A 14,976-nucleotide genomic window follows, 5' to 3' on the forward strand; every position below is an offset into this window, starting at 1 on the left:
GTGTGGCGGTTGGGGCGAGCAATGGCTGGTCGCGGGGCTGCTTTCAGCGCCCGCGGCCCTTCCGAGGACGGCGGCGTTTAATGCCCGCCTGCTCCCGCGCCGCCGCCGGAGGGGCCCCAGCGGCCTGCTCGCGCCTGCGGCGGCGCCATGTAAGCGCCGAGGCGGGAGAGGGGCTGCGAGCGGGCGGGAGCGGGGGCGCCCCGCGGGCGGGCAGTGGGCGAAATGGCGGCCGGCAGTTGCGGAGCTCGTGTGGGTGTCGGGGGGAGTTGGGGCGGTTACATAACGCTGCGAGCGTGGCTCCGCACCAGACATCTGGGGGGAGTTGTGTTGGTTTGGTGAGGGGATCAGCCGGGCTCCCGTGCTGGGGCAGAAAGTGGCGGCGGCGCTACCGGCGGAGGAGCGGGGCCAGCCCTCTACGCAGCAGGGAGCAGCTCGGGCGTTGCTTTCAGCCTTCAGTAATTTTTAGCCAGGGAACTTTTTTTTTTTTTTTTTTTTTTTTTTTAATAAAAAAAAATCCTTCCCCTGCCAAATTCCTCCTGCGTGTATGTGACTATGCAATTGCTTTCTTTTTTTCCCAGGTTCCCAGCATGGGGATTTCCAGTGGCAGTCATTGCTACCTTCACTAGTATTTACTTTTTACCATCTCCTATTGATCCAGAACCATTCACGTAGGTTCCCTTGCTTAATTTTATTTCTCAGTTCATTTGCATACTTGTGTTTGTCAGGAAATAGCTGTGTTTTCAGAACTTTTCCTTTACTCTTCATCCTGCAGTGGCAAGTAAAGCATGCTACGTGAGTTCACATGTGAGAGAAATCGTGTGTGTCATAAAGTTAGGAAATAGATGCTTTTTATTTTTATTTTTTTAAAGAAGTGAGTTTAAAACAAAACAGTGGTGACCAGTGCAGTATTCATACATATATATAGAGAGATTGTTAGTAGATCTCAGTGAGACTAAGTGACTGGGAATAAAACTCATTCAAGATCATGGCAGTTTTGTGCGTATGTTGATTTTTAGGGGGGGGAAAGGGCTTCTAAAATGTCTGTTCTTCTTAGCCTGCCCTTGTAAGCTCCACAGAATTGTTAATTTAGTCTGAAGTAATATTTTTAATGAATTATTTTGAGAAAGAAAATATTAGTTACTAATATATCTGGAATAAAGTCCTGTTTTTTTCCCCTTAAAATAAATTTCATAGTCCAGTGTTGTCTTATTTCTTACATCTTACAATTCATTTGGTGCAGATTTGAAAAGCCACCTCCTGCCCTAGTTGGATCATTGCAAGTGAATAAAAAGCTTCAGAGTGGACAAAGAATCTTTACAGGACAACTGAAAGGTCCTGAGTCTTTTACTGCTGATGATGAAGGCAAGTAGGTAACTTCCAGTTGGGTAAAATTACAGAATGATTGAGGTTAGAGGGACCTCTGGAGATCACCTAGTCTAACCTCCCTGCTCAAGCAGGGTCAGCTACACCACGTTTCGCAGGATTGTTTGGATGGCTTTTGAATATCTCTAAAGAAGGAGACTCCACAACCTCTTCAGGCAACCTGTCCCAGTGCTCCATCACCCTCATAGTAAAGAAGTTTTCCCTTGTGCTCAGCTGGAGCTTCCTGTGTTTCTGTTTGTGCCTCTTGCCTCTTGTTCTATTGCTGGGCACCACTGAGAAGAGTCTGACCCCATCCTCTTTACACCCTCCCTTCAGATACTTATAGAGAAGTCTGAGGAGGAATCTTATCAATCTGCTTTGTCAAGTTATTAGAAGAAAGGACATAGTGAGTTTAAATCCAAAGAAAGATAAGAATGTTTGCTAAATGGACACTCCAAGAATTAAAGAATTAAAATAATTGTATGTTGTTCCTTATCTTTGTATGTGTAAACATTTCTCAGGAAATATTCCAGAATGTTTTATTGTCCGATGCTTGCAAGGACACAGCAAGTGTCCTAATGCTGTATTAAAAAACAGACCCACAAATTGCCGATACATAGAATTTGTATCGAAATACAATTTAAAAAAAGTTATGAAATGGCATATTCTTTAATATGCAGAAGCAACTAAATATTTTCTGTGGGTATTCTTCCAAATGTGAAGCTAAACTTGGGCTTTTGATACAGAACTACTTGTAAGCTTGCCTTTATTATTTTCCATTTCATCTCTCCAGTAGCAGTGTTGGTTTGCTGCATGCAGTCAGTTACTGGGTTCAATACAATCTTATTTCAAAAGTTATTATTCAACAGGGCCAAAATGGGAAGGCACACTAAGTTGTTTTAAAAACTGTGTGGTCTCAAAAAACATTTTTAGACTAGGTTGGAATATAAAAGAACTTTTAACTGTAATATAAATCTTTCACTTACCTATCCACATAATTGATCTTAGTTGTCTGGCTGCTGTAAGGTGGAAAAATCAGGTGCAGGAACCATGCAGATGATAGGAAGCTGAGGGTTGAAGAGGTAACTAGCAGCATGGTATCTCTTAAATCTTTCCAACAACTTGGCTTACCCAGAGTATGGATAAAGTAGGAACTGGGATGAAAACTCAAGTGAAATAGAGGAGACATGCTGTGATCCTCTGTTCAGGATAAAGATTTAGTGCTGTGGACTCAGGACTTACTAGTTTTGGAGTTTTTATTTTCTTTTTTTTTTCTTTTTTTTCCCCCCTAATTCCCTCAGAATTCAGTACTGATCAACTCCAAATCCAGAGCAGGTTGAGTCAGGCAGTTCATACACCCTCTTTTACTGCTTGTGCTAGTTTTGTGCTAGTTTTATGATATTTTTCAATGAAGTATTGAATAACCCAGGACATGTTTATCTGAAAAACATTGTTTTGTGCTGTGCTCTACAGAGGTAAGAGGTAATCATCTGGAACGCTCTTACTTGCCATTGTGCAAGCTGAAATTAAACATGTTTTTTCAGTCATAGCAGCATAGAACAGAAGGACCTTACCTGTACTGTTTGCACTGAGGCACCCATTCCTAGAAAATGGCTGAGTGGTTTCTTAAAACTGTTCCTTTCTCCCTTTCCTCATAAGTCGTATTTTAAATTGTCTTTTTATCATGCTTTTTGTTCTCCCCTCCCTCCTTTACAACTTTCAGAAAGTGTAGTGATGATGACTGGAGTTTTGCAGGGTATATTTTAAGTATGAGGGCTTTGCTAATCCTGCAAATGTTCCATGTTGCCAAATCTAACCTCTTCTATGAGGCTGAATAAAATAATGTGTAGATTAATGTTTTTTCCTGAATATTATTATTTATTAATAATTATTATTAATATATATTAATAATATAATCCTACCATTAATATTTGCTACTTTTAAGGATATTTTAAGAGACTGGATTCAGTCTGTTAAAGTCATACAGTATGACCAAGACTGTAATAACTGTTGTTGTGGTGTTGCCTAATTTAGGGAAATACTGTTTTCCATATGCATTAAGATGGGATATTATGGATAATAACTAGAATAGCTATATTCTTTCTCTAATTTACTACAGATATCCATAAGACAAGTCTAGTGCAAAACCTATTGTACTTTCTATATAAATTTAAATACAGCAGAGTAGCTTAGTGCATACCATGATAGGAAATAGCATTACAAGTCTAAGATTTCTCTCTTTAAATATGGAATCTGGTATGTGATCAGAAATTTCAGCTGTTTCCAACATGCCTAGGGAGGCATTAGAATGCCAGTATATTTGATGACAGCAAAGTCCAGTCTTTATTATTTCCCAGGCAAAATTATTTTGTTGAACAGTGGCTCTGAAGATCTCTCTTTGGATAAACAGGTGCCTTCTGTATGCAAGTAATCCTAGACAATTCTTTTAATCTAGATCTGACAGCTGATACCTTGAGAATCTGTCCTGTCTGCTCATAACATTTTTTTTCATGGATGTGAGTGAGTAGATGCTAGACATTTTTATATCTGTTTATCAACTCTGGTGTAAGTGCTTACTGGATGAAGTTAAAATCCAAGGTTTTAACTAATATTGTGTCAGAATGGTAGCATATCTTTTATGCTGTATTTGTTAATGCCAGGAGAAGTTCACATTTTTTAAATACAAACAAAGCTAGGGTTAAAATGCAGTTCACCTGAAAGCAAAATAATGTTGTCTTTACCTCAATCTCTATAATCACAGGCACATCAGAGAAAAAGTGGATTTTGTTGAACAGTAAGTCTAGGATTAGTCATGTGCCTTGGACTATTTCAGAGCCTGGACTAATCAAAATACTGCGGGAGATACTAGCTTTATTTTTGAAAGCTGTGGTTTAATCGCTGGTAGTGTTTCTCCTTTGATACTCTGTACAAATGTTTTTGGAGTTACAGTACAACATCATAAGTCTGAAAACATTCTGTGATGTTTTGCCTTGTTAATTTGCAAATTTGAAAAGCAGAGGAAAAAGCAAATACTAAGCAGATATCCAGTAAAGACAGACCTTAGTACTCTATTGCAAACTTGTGCATTTTTGGTATTGTTCTGATAGTTAAAAAAGAAAGCAAAACATCACTGCTTTAAAAAAACATTTTTCTTTTCTTTTTTTCTTTCATTTTTTTTTGCCTGAGATTTTAATGATGTAGAATTATTTTCTTATTTTCTTATATTGGATCAATCATCATGTTTTCTTTTTGTCTACTGAACATTCTGCTAACGTTGCAGGACCCTCAGGAGGAAAGGTAGATTTTATGAGCTTTGCTGATGCTTTCATTGATGTTGATTGGCAGTATGTGAATCTATGCAGTCCAGTCTTTGATAACACAGAAAATGGGTGCAGTCCTTCTTTGTTAACCCAGAATAATCTTAAGATAGCTGTTTATGTGCTGTGTTTATGTAAAATAAATATGTAAACAACTTAGATTTTTGCTAATCTCCTGTTTGTCCTATGTTCCTCCTTCTGCTTTACAAAAATACTAAAAAACAAGCTGTACGGTTCCCTGTTTTGTTGCTTTATATGTTTATATAAATATACAAGTTGGGAGAGAAGAGGAAGAGATCACAGTAATGAGCAGTGTCCTTCTTATATGGTATGTTTTACTCGCCTTTGTCCCTTTTAAAACAGTCTTTTAAAATACTTAAATTTTAAGGTAATCTCTACACTGGTACTGTGGATGGGAAACTGTGGATGATCAGTGGTGACCAGTTGCATTTCATTACTCAAATGGGGCAGAATAGGCCTGAATGTGGTAAGTGATGATTTTGATGTGAAAATGACGACTAACTTGTTTATATGAACAGTATTAAATGAGAAAATGAAATGCCATTTTAGCTACTGTTACCATTTTCTGATTCTTTCATGCAAAGTTATATAGATTAAAAAAACAAAAAAACAAACTTGCTACTGCCTTCATGGATTTTTTCCATTAATTTCTACAGTTACGTACCGCCAGGCCTTGTTTTATTAACCAGTTCAACTTTTACTCTTTTACAGGCCTGTCTGTACTACAGCTTCACTGTTTTGGTGCTGAGCAACCTTACTTAAGATATATATGATATATATTGATATATACGTATATTCAAGTTTTGCTAATGTAGGCAGGATTAAGGCATAATGGCACACTAATGTAGTCCCCGAGAGTGATATGGATAGACCTGCTATGGATTTCGATTTAAATAAAGAATAACAATTTATATATGTCCATCTATATAAAGCTTTTTGAGGGTGATCTAAAGACACAGTAGATTTATCCTGTTATTTTCTTGTGTCAAGATCAAAATGTGTTTTAGAAACACTTCAGATCTTACAAACGAATGGGAGAGAGAGAAAAACAGTGTCCTGGTACCATCATCACTAACTGGACGGAAAGGTTGAATTTCCTTTATTTATTTTTAAAGGAGGGAGACAAACACTGAAGCAAAGGGTAAAGAAGACCCTTTTATCCCGTTGCTTTTTGATGAATCAGTTAGACCTGAAAAGCCATTAAAATAGTTGATTGTTGTTCATCTGGTTTCCTTAACGTACAACAGTTTACAATTTGTAGGTACCTTCGCTCTCCCTGAAGTCCCTGTGCTATTGGCTAGTCTCAACTGAATTTGAAACACATCTCACAGATTACTGAACTTATTTTGAATCCTATGAAAATAATTGACCATGTGGAAGCTTAGAGATCAAAATGAGACCAAAATAGGGTGATCCATTCAGAGTGAGACCAGCACTCAGCTGTTATTTTTTTGGCAGCTGTCAAACAGTCTGTCAGCTTGTGTTACTGATGTGTTATACCTCTGAGGAGCTGTAACATGCATAGTCCCTTCCTTAGTGAAGTATTGCAGAGGACATCAAGCTGCATTAATATCAGTGCTCACAGGAAAACTAACTTACTATAAAGATACTAAATATGGTACATTTGGTTTCTGTAGTTTCACCTGAGGAATATTTACAGGACTCTTATGTGACCTGTGGAACTTGGGACTCTCAATTGAAGGGAAGCAGTGAGTTAAATCTTTTCTAAAAGCAGTTTTATCTCACCTTTTTCTTGTTGATAGAAATTAAACAGCAGCTTTAAAAATGAAAATGGGGAAATATTTCTTTCCCCTCAGCATGTCAGTTGTTTTACTGATTTAGTAATCCTACCAAGAAGTTAATATGGGAAAACAGAGTAGTGCTGAATTTCTTTGAAGGTTGGGAATAATTTCTTTCTTTCTTTCTTTCTTTTTTTTAAGTAACAGAAGAAATGGGAATAGATTGAGACTATCCTGTTCCTTCTTTTGTGAGGGTACTTTTAGAGACAGTTTAAGGAAGCTTTTAAGGATCTGATTTATTCAAAGAGGATAGTTTAGTGCTTTTCAGACCTTACATTTTGGTGTTTCTGTTTTGTCAACCGCTTAGTCTTGTATGTTTTCTTATTTGTATCACAGGAACTCCAGATTATGAACCAGTATGTGGCCGGCCTCATGGAGTCCGAATGGATCAGGATGGCAACTTGATTGTGGTAGATTCTTATTTTGGCCTGTACAAAGTCAATCCAAGGACAGGAGAGAAAACCCTCCTGCTATCGAGTGAACAAGGTGATGCTACAGTCAGGGGGAATTAGACGGAGCTTGGTTTTAGTCTTCATATACGTACATAAACAGGAATATCAGGCACTTCAATGATTTGAGATCAGTACTAGTGATAATGGGAACTATGACTGATAGAAAGCTCACTGACTTTAACATACTTTATATTTTTAAGATTGGTTTTAAAAAAATCAAACAAAAACAGAAGCAAAAATATGTCAGGAGTTTTTGGGTTGGCATGTGTCACGTTGAATTTGCAACCTGACTATTTTTCCCTGCAAATGAAAGTCATTTGGAGCTTGACTTTTAGCTTAGGACAACTTCAGGATAGCATTAGCTACAAGATTTGGACATGAAATGTGCAAAGTCTTAAACTTGTGTAGATCTGAACCATTCTGAACACTTGGTGGATTTGTACTTACTTTAGTTATTGTTTTTATTAACTAGGTGTGGATGGAATTCCTTTCAAATTCCTAAATGGATTAGAAATATCAAAGAACAATTTGATTTATTTTACGGATTCAAGTAGCAAGTGGGAGAGACGGCATCACAAATATGAGGTGAGATGAGGTAAACTTCCTAGCCATTTGTTCAGGAAGCTTAAGTGATAATTTTTCTACTGGCAGCACTGGGTACTAAGGTACAGAACAGACAAGTTTCCTCTCTTACGCTTTTGTGTTTCAGCCAAGCATGCTATGAAGGCAGCGTGTTTAGACCCTGAGGCAGAGAATGGGCTGTGCTGTTCTGTAGCTGCTCTTCTGAAAAGAAAAGCAGAATATGGCTACCCAAAGAAATTGTCATGTAATATTCTATGATCTGGATTTTTTTATGGCATGATAGTTCCGCTATGGTAACTGTCTACAAGTATGCTTTTATTCTGCAATAAAAGCAAAGTAGTTCATTGTTGGTGTACCTGAAGGTATTTTTTCTGTGTAATCATATCCTTTAACCAAAACTTTACCCAGAAAAAACTGTCTGTTTGTAAAGCTGAAATTCAGTGAGGTCACAGACATAAATTACCTACTAAGTCTCATCTTTACAGAGAATTCTGGATAGAATTAGGCCAGGAGAAACATTGTAGAAAGGGAAATATATAATTCTTTTAAAGCATGAAAAAGGGACAGGACTTGAGATGCAGGTTACTAAAGGAAAAGAAAAAAGAATAGCTGACATCATTTGTGTGTAGCTTTTTGTTTCTTAAGCTATCAGAGTAACTGTTTGATAGTGTATCATGCCTAATTCATCATTGTCACTTAGTATTTCAGTGTTGACAAGGTCCTTCTGGTATAAAAGACAAACATGGAAGAGCTTATTTTATATATTCGAAAGCCATCCTGCTGATCTTTTAGCAGAAGACATACCATAATTACTTCATCTCTGAAGTAAAATGTCAACTCTTCACTTTTTTCTAGAAAAACACTCATGGACTCCTCCTAATTTTACTTTGAAAAGAAGTTGTAGTTGCATTTGTAATAGAGGCTTCCTAAGCCTTAATATTTTGCTAAAGGAAGAACTACAAAAGAGCAGTTTCTGAATTCTAGGCTCTGTACCACCCTCTTTCCTGTGTTTTTGAGAGAATGCTGTGATCAGCTTGGAAATTGCTGTAAAATGTGAATAAAGTAGCTTGCACTTTTGCTGTTGTGAACTTACTGTTTTTCTAAAGTGACAGTGCCATCTATAAGATGTGCTTTTGCCTAAATTATGTTAATAAAACTTCTGAATATTTTCTAATTGAAACTAGGTATTGTGGTAGACCAGTTTTTCATTAGATGTATTGGTTAAGGTAATAGAAACAAACCATCTTGGACGCCTTTTGACCTATGATCCTGTAACAAGAACAGCAAGAACAGTGCTCAGTGGCTTGTACATGGCAAATGGGATTACGCTGTCTCCTTATGAAGATTACATATTAATAGCAGAAACCAGTGTCTGTAGAATCATACGGTATGTTAATTTTTTTTCTCCCCTGAATATAAAATATTACACATTAGCATATATTGTTTTTTTTAGTCAATTTGCAGACATAATTTTCATCTTTTCTTGTTTTTCTGTTTTTCCTCACTTTTCTAGAATTTTAACTGAAGATATGCAGTTAACAGGGTTACTACTGGAAACTTAGTCCCCAAAGGAACTTTTTAAAGGCAAGAATGTGAGGTTTTAGTTCAGTCTAGGTAGAAATGAACTGGTGCTCTCTCTACTGCCAACATTTTATTTGTACGTATTTGAGCCCTAATTCCCACAGTCTTTATTATAGTTACCTTGATTACTCCCGTATTACAATTACACCTTAACTGCCTAAAACAGACCTCAAAGGGCAAATGTCACTGCATGATTACAGCAATTACATAATACATCATTTTTTTTCCATTTTTAAAGGGAGTCCATGTTTTTGTAACACTTCATAATTTTATATTTCCTAATAGCTCTAGAGGAACTCAGTACATTCCCTTTCTTCAAAAACAAAGCCAAATGTAACATTAGAAAATGTGCCTGTTAAATGAAGACTGTAAGTTGCAACATACTGTGATCCTTTCTTGGGGGTACTGTTCATGTTACGTATAGAAAAATTATTGGCAAATTATTACTATTGAGATTTAGTCCCTCTTGACACTATCTGCAGAATCCCTTCCTCTAATTTTGAACGTTTCCTTGTATGAATCACAAAATGACATGTCTTGCATGCTGTTAAGCTTGATGTATTTTGCATGAGCTCCTGTAACTAACCTAGTGAATTCACTTTTTTGGCAGCTATTGGGTGAGTGGAGTTAATGCAGGAGAAAAAGAAGTTTTTGTGGATAACCTGCCTGGATATCCAGACAACATAAGATTATCAAACAAAGGCTTATACAGAGTTGGAATATCTACTACTCGCTTTCCTAGTTTCTTTTCTCCTTTTCTGGATGCTTTAGGACCTTATCCATTCCTGAAGAGATTTATTGCAAAGGTAACTTTGATACTGTATAGTGTCACTTAATTATTGGTATCACTGGGAGTTTTTCCCCTCAAAAAATGTTATTTTTTTAAGGTGTGAACAGTACCAAGGAACTTGTTACTTTTCCTTAGGACATCTAAGAAATGTTTATTGATCTTTACCAGCCTGCATCCCAACACACACAAACCTCTTCTTCCTCTTCTGGAATATTGAGGATTGGCACTTTAGAGGATTGGTTTCATCTTACATTTTTAAATCGTAGCAGTTCTATTATTGTGGTAATACTGAGAACCCATTTATAAGGCAGAATAATCATTTTTGACAAAAATAGTCCATTTGCAAGCTGTAATCCTTCTGTTTATAGCAACACTATTTTTCAAAGCAGGTGAAGAACCCTTTCTGTACAATTCAGGGATTTTGTTATAGGAATCAAACTCTTTGCAAAGAAAGCCAAGAGAAAGTCATTCTGGTCCTACAGGAGTTGTGGTTAGTTATGATTAAACATGGTACTTATTCTAGAAATTATGCTGCATTTTCCCTGGACCTTTAACAGGAAAAACGGAAGTAGGTGATTGAATTGTGCTCTATCAAGTTCCTTTATTCCTGTTTTTAGAAGATGGTTTGCTTTTGACAGCTCAGATAGATTCAAGCAACAGCCATGCCTTTTTGAGCAAGCAGGTACTGACTGTACTTTAAGATTAATGAGGTATTATTAGGTTGCCAGCTTTAGACACAGTCCAGTGGGTATTATCAAAAGATATAAATGACATGAGTCAGACCAGAACATCTGAAAAGCAGTATACTAACAGCTCCATTTCTTTCTGTTCATACATGTTCCCCCCCCGCCCCTGAATGAAATGTTAACATATATTTTTTTTTCTAAAACAGGTGACTCCTCTATCATTCTACAGCATTTTTCTTCATAAACATGGCTTGTACTTAGAAATTAATGACAAAGGAGACATTGTGGAAAGCTTCCATGACCCTGATGGTAGTGTCACTTGGACTATCAGTGATGTCTTTGAGCATAATGGGAAGGTGTATCTAGGTAACACAGAACTGCCTTTTCTTGTGATGATACAGTAGACTTAAAAGTTTTGATAAGGTGGTATATCAAAAGAAAAATAGCAGTATTCCCTAAAGCATCTATTAAATATTTTTTCTACTTAGCAGGAAGTTGCTACAGCAACAAAGAAGCAGAATTGAAACCATTACCAAATAGTTAAACATAAATGGAACATAGAAATGCTTGGTTTAGGAGATTGGGAGAACCTCAGCTGTAAAAAGATCAGATGCAAGTCTACTCCCCTCTGTAGTTTAAAGAAATAATTACATTTTTGAACAGCTGCACAGAGTTGTCTAAGGAATTGAACTCTAACAGGGTTGTGAGGTGAGTACTGTATATCTTATTCTTACCTGAAGTTCGTATTTCAAAAGAATCCTTTTTCCTCTTCTCCAGCAGCAGAGAACATACTGCTTTTAATTATGAACAATAGTTCTCCCATGTCTTTTTCTTGATGTAGTTGGAAATATGGAAACTGTTTCCAAGAAAATATATCTGAATATGTACAGCCTGCATTTAAGTTTTCTCATGTTTTACTACTTCTTCCTAGTGCAAATTAGTCATGTTGTATTTTGCTAGACTGTACATAAGGGTCAACTGCAGGTTGGTCCAGTAATTGTGACCATAGCAAAGGAAAAAGTTTACTAGTGGGAACTATGTAACACCACAACCAACCGAGAACAGGCTTATAAATTAGGAATCCAGTTTCTTAAACCTTTCCAAAGGAGCAAGCTAAGTTCAGTAACAGAAAGATCAGAAGTTTGATAGGCAGTTTATTTTGTCTTTCCCCAAAAGTGCAGCAGTGAACAGGGTCCTCTGGAAGGGCACTTTCTAAACAGATATCCAAAACAGAGCAGAAATAAAATATGCTTGCATACGGAGAAGAATAATACAAATAAATACACTTTAATTGAGTCAAAAAATGTCAATTGTTTAGTTATAATCAAATTGTATTTAACTTGTGTAGTAGATCAGTCTTAAACTTGATAATTTGAACAAATGCTTACACCTGCTTTGTGTGCATGCATGTGAGTTTTACAGGTTTATTCCCCAAATAAATAGAAGAATGCCAGTTCTTTGGGCCAATACTGAGTAAGCCTGTAGTTAGCTATATTCACTTATGCTGAAGTAGTGATACTGAGTAAGTTTTCTTTTTAGGTTAATGTAATAAGGGATCTGTTAGCTGTATTTATCACCATACAGTATCTACTTTACTAGATTAGAACCAGGTGTGGGGAAAAAAAAACCCAACACATTTCACTAGCATCCTACCTCTGCACCTGTAAGGTCCCTTCATTTAAATACAAATGCCATCAGTAACAAGGTAGCTACAGCCATTGCCAAATCATGTATCAAATGGAAATCTAGAAAGATCACTTATTTTAAAATGACTTGTTTGGGTATTAGACCTGGCTGCAAGTTAAAGTTCCTTCATAATATTATTTTAATAATATTATTTTAATGATCAAGGATAAGAATTAATAGTGTCTATTCAGGGCTGTAAGAATACCCATAGAATTAACTGCTTCTTGAAAAAAGACACAAGATGCGTTGCCACAAACTCTAAAAGCAGTGGAAGCCAGGCAGCTGTTAGTATCAAAAGGTGCAAGTGAAACATGTTTTCCTGAACAGCTATCGCTTTTGGTAAGTAAGTACTGACAAATTTTATTCCAAAATTGAGTTTATTAAGACACTTATTGCCTGTGACAGATTGCAGGTATAGTGTGATTCTCTGACAGTGAGTGTGTTAGAAAGGAGGATACTGAGTCTCATTACAGACAAAATACTTTACAGCTTTTTGTGATCCTGCTTCTGATCATTCTACATTGATTCTATTAATTAACTTTCATGTCAATTAAGAATTAGATAGTACCTAAGTCATTAAAAATGTTGCTTGCTATGGCTTAGATCATTTTAAGAAGAGATCCTGTTAAATTGAGTTACAGATTTGTAACTGTGACAGATTTTTCCTCTTAAGTTTCAGTGCAAATTGTGTGTCATGATGCTTCTTAACTCAAGTAAAAGCTTGTCATGTCATTTCTTAGACTTGATAAAATTTGCAACTATCAATTTATTTCACTCTAGCCTCTACACAGCTACCAAAGAGTTAAACTTGTTCTTTGTTTAAAGTTGCTAAAATATCTGAGCAAAACAGTACTTAAATGAACTTTAGGCTTAAGTCAGTGTGCAATTTGAAAGCATTAAAAAACCCCATAACTTTGGTTTTGTTTTTAAAGAGAAGCCAGAGTCTGAAGGATAGTGATCAGCAATACAAAAGCTCAACAAACAGAAGAGGATGAAGCTACAATTGTAGTGTAGGGGGAGGAAATAAATCTTGAATATCTGAAAGCGTAGTAACCAAACCCTCCAGCACTTGTATAGATATTATAGCTGAGTTCCCTTTCAAGCTGTTATTTTTTCCCCCTCTAAATGTTTGGTCACTCTAGAGAATGAAACAGCGAGCTAGACTTAACAACACTATAAAAAAGTCTAAACTGTATGCCATCGTGACAGAAATTTTACAACTCTGAGCTACATAAGGTTAGCATCTATCCTTCAGAAGTAAGGAAAACTTAATTGATCTTAACATAGTATTGCTTTTATCCAGTTTGTGGATGTATGCACTGGAGTATGTACCTTCATAGATTTGGGAAGAGTCATATTTTTTTGCCTACTTCATGTTTATTTGGTAGATTTCATCTGATGGGCTGCATTTCAGATGACACAAACCAGAAGATTGAAAAGATGACATCACCCTTCCAAAGGGAAAACAAGTGATCACGTACTACAGTTAGAAGTCTGGCTTGCAGTCCTTTGGTGTGAAGGCCACTTACTGCAGGTTCTGAGTATTTATGTCAACCAAAAAACAAATCTGTTAAGCACTTAAACTGCCTAAAATAGCCTTCTTGCTCTTGCCCAGCATAAATTTTTAGCTAGTTTGATTTTGAAATCATTTACCTTCAAGCATCTAATCAGCTTAAGATATTACAAGTGGAATAAGATGTTATGTTTCAGTACATTCAGAGACATTTGGAGATTAGAGAAAGATCAACACTATTGTGGTGCCTAGTTTTTGATTTTTAGTATTCCTGTTCATGTATTCAAACATAGTTAGATCAGCTCAAAACAGGCACACTTACTTAAATACTTGTTAGTCTCAACACTGTTTTGATAACTCACTAAGAAGCTTAAAACCTTGATTTTGAAATTTTCAGTAGTACATGTTAGCCTATTCTAGCATTCCAGACTAGAATGAGGTTGAAATTACATTCTTGTTTACAAACTACCAAAGCAGATCTATACAGTGCATCATCATTTGAAGTGGTCTTGTTGAAAGAAGGTATTTAGCATACTAATTTTAATTCTGCACAAGACACTTGTTGTGTCTAGACTACAGTTTTGACTAGTACCTTCCTATGCTATTTTGGGCTAGTTTGCTATTGTTATTAACAGCTTTGAGTGCAGTACGAGAAACCCATAATTAAACCTAGCATTTAAGAAAGTCTGTATGACAGAAGGTGAATATGGGTGAGCATCTCTGTGCAATGGCACCTGCCTACCCAACCAAATTCAAACATGTATTTATTGATTTAAGAAAAAAACGGTGTTCAGATTGAGGCCATAGGTCACCTCTTTACCTGTGATACTTGAAAGACAAAGGTGGTAATCAAATATCTGAGCAAGACAGATCAGCTATGTCTGACAATTTAGAATTGTACAGAATTCAGCTGTAGTTATACATATTGCACATAGCAATCAGCTAAAGACAAGGGTTCTTTCTTCCAAACTGGGTTCGAGCAGCCCATTAATAGTCTTCCAGCTGTGATCAATGAAAGTGAAGAGACAGACCTGCTGCAGTCACTGGAGAAACTGGTCAGTGGTAGCTGATCGCAAAAAGCTCTTGAATTCTTTATAAGGACTGCGCAGAAAACCTGCGAGCCCGAACACCATGATTGCTGAACATGAGGCGTGGGTCAAACCTGTACCTATAAAAGTAAACAATCT

The 14,976-nt window shown here is 36.7% G+C and overlaps 2 protein-coding genes across 5 annotated transcripts in view; one reads left to right on the forward strand and one right to left on the reverse strand.

The window, feature by feature from the left end:
• On the forward strand, positions 1–11,894 carry LOC134144895 (adipocyte plasma membrane-associated protein-like). Of its 4 annotated transcripts, XM_062584185.1 has the most exons (10): positions 1–149; positions 579–668; positions 1,241–1,362; positions 5,068–5,166; positions 6,338–6,409; positions 6,836–6,985; positions 7,424–7,536; positions 8,760–8,920; positions 9,725–9,920; positions 10,797–11,894. In XM_062584185.1, coding segments are annotated over exons 1-10 (1,203 nt in total). In that variant the 5' UTR covers positions 1–147; the 3' UTR covers positions 10,995–11,894. The 4 variants fall into 4 exon arrangements, with proteins under 4 accessions (XP_062440169.1, XP_062440175.1, XP_062440196.1 ...); XM_062584191.1 differs by lacking the exon at positions 6,338–6,409; XM_062584212.1 differs by lacking the exons at positions 9,725–9,920; positions 10,797–11,894 and adding an exon at positions 9,047–9,140.
• GNS (glucosamine (N-acetyl)-6-sulfatase) overlaps positions 11,725–14,976 on the reverse strand; it is a 21,200-nt gene continuing 17,948 nt past the window's right edge. The window contains exon 14 of the mRNA XM_062584173.1: positions 11,725–14,957. Within this exon, the coding sequence (XP_062440157.1) occupies positions 14,882–14,957 (76 nt within the window). The 3' untranslated portion in view covers positions 11,725–14,881. The remainder of the gene's footprint in view (positions 14,958–14,976) is intronic.

Source organism: Rhea pennata, chromosome 1, assembly GCF_028389875.1.
Source record: "Rhea pennata isolate bPtePen1 chromosome 1, bPtePen1.pri, whole genome shotgun sequence".
Classification (NCBI taxonomy): Eukaryota; Metazoa; Chordata; class Aves; order Rheiformes; family Rheidae; genus Rhea; species Rhea pennata.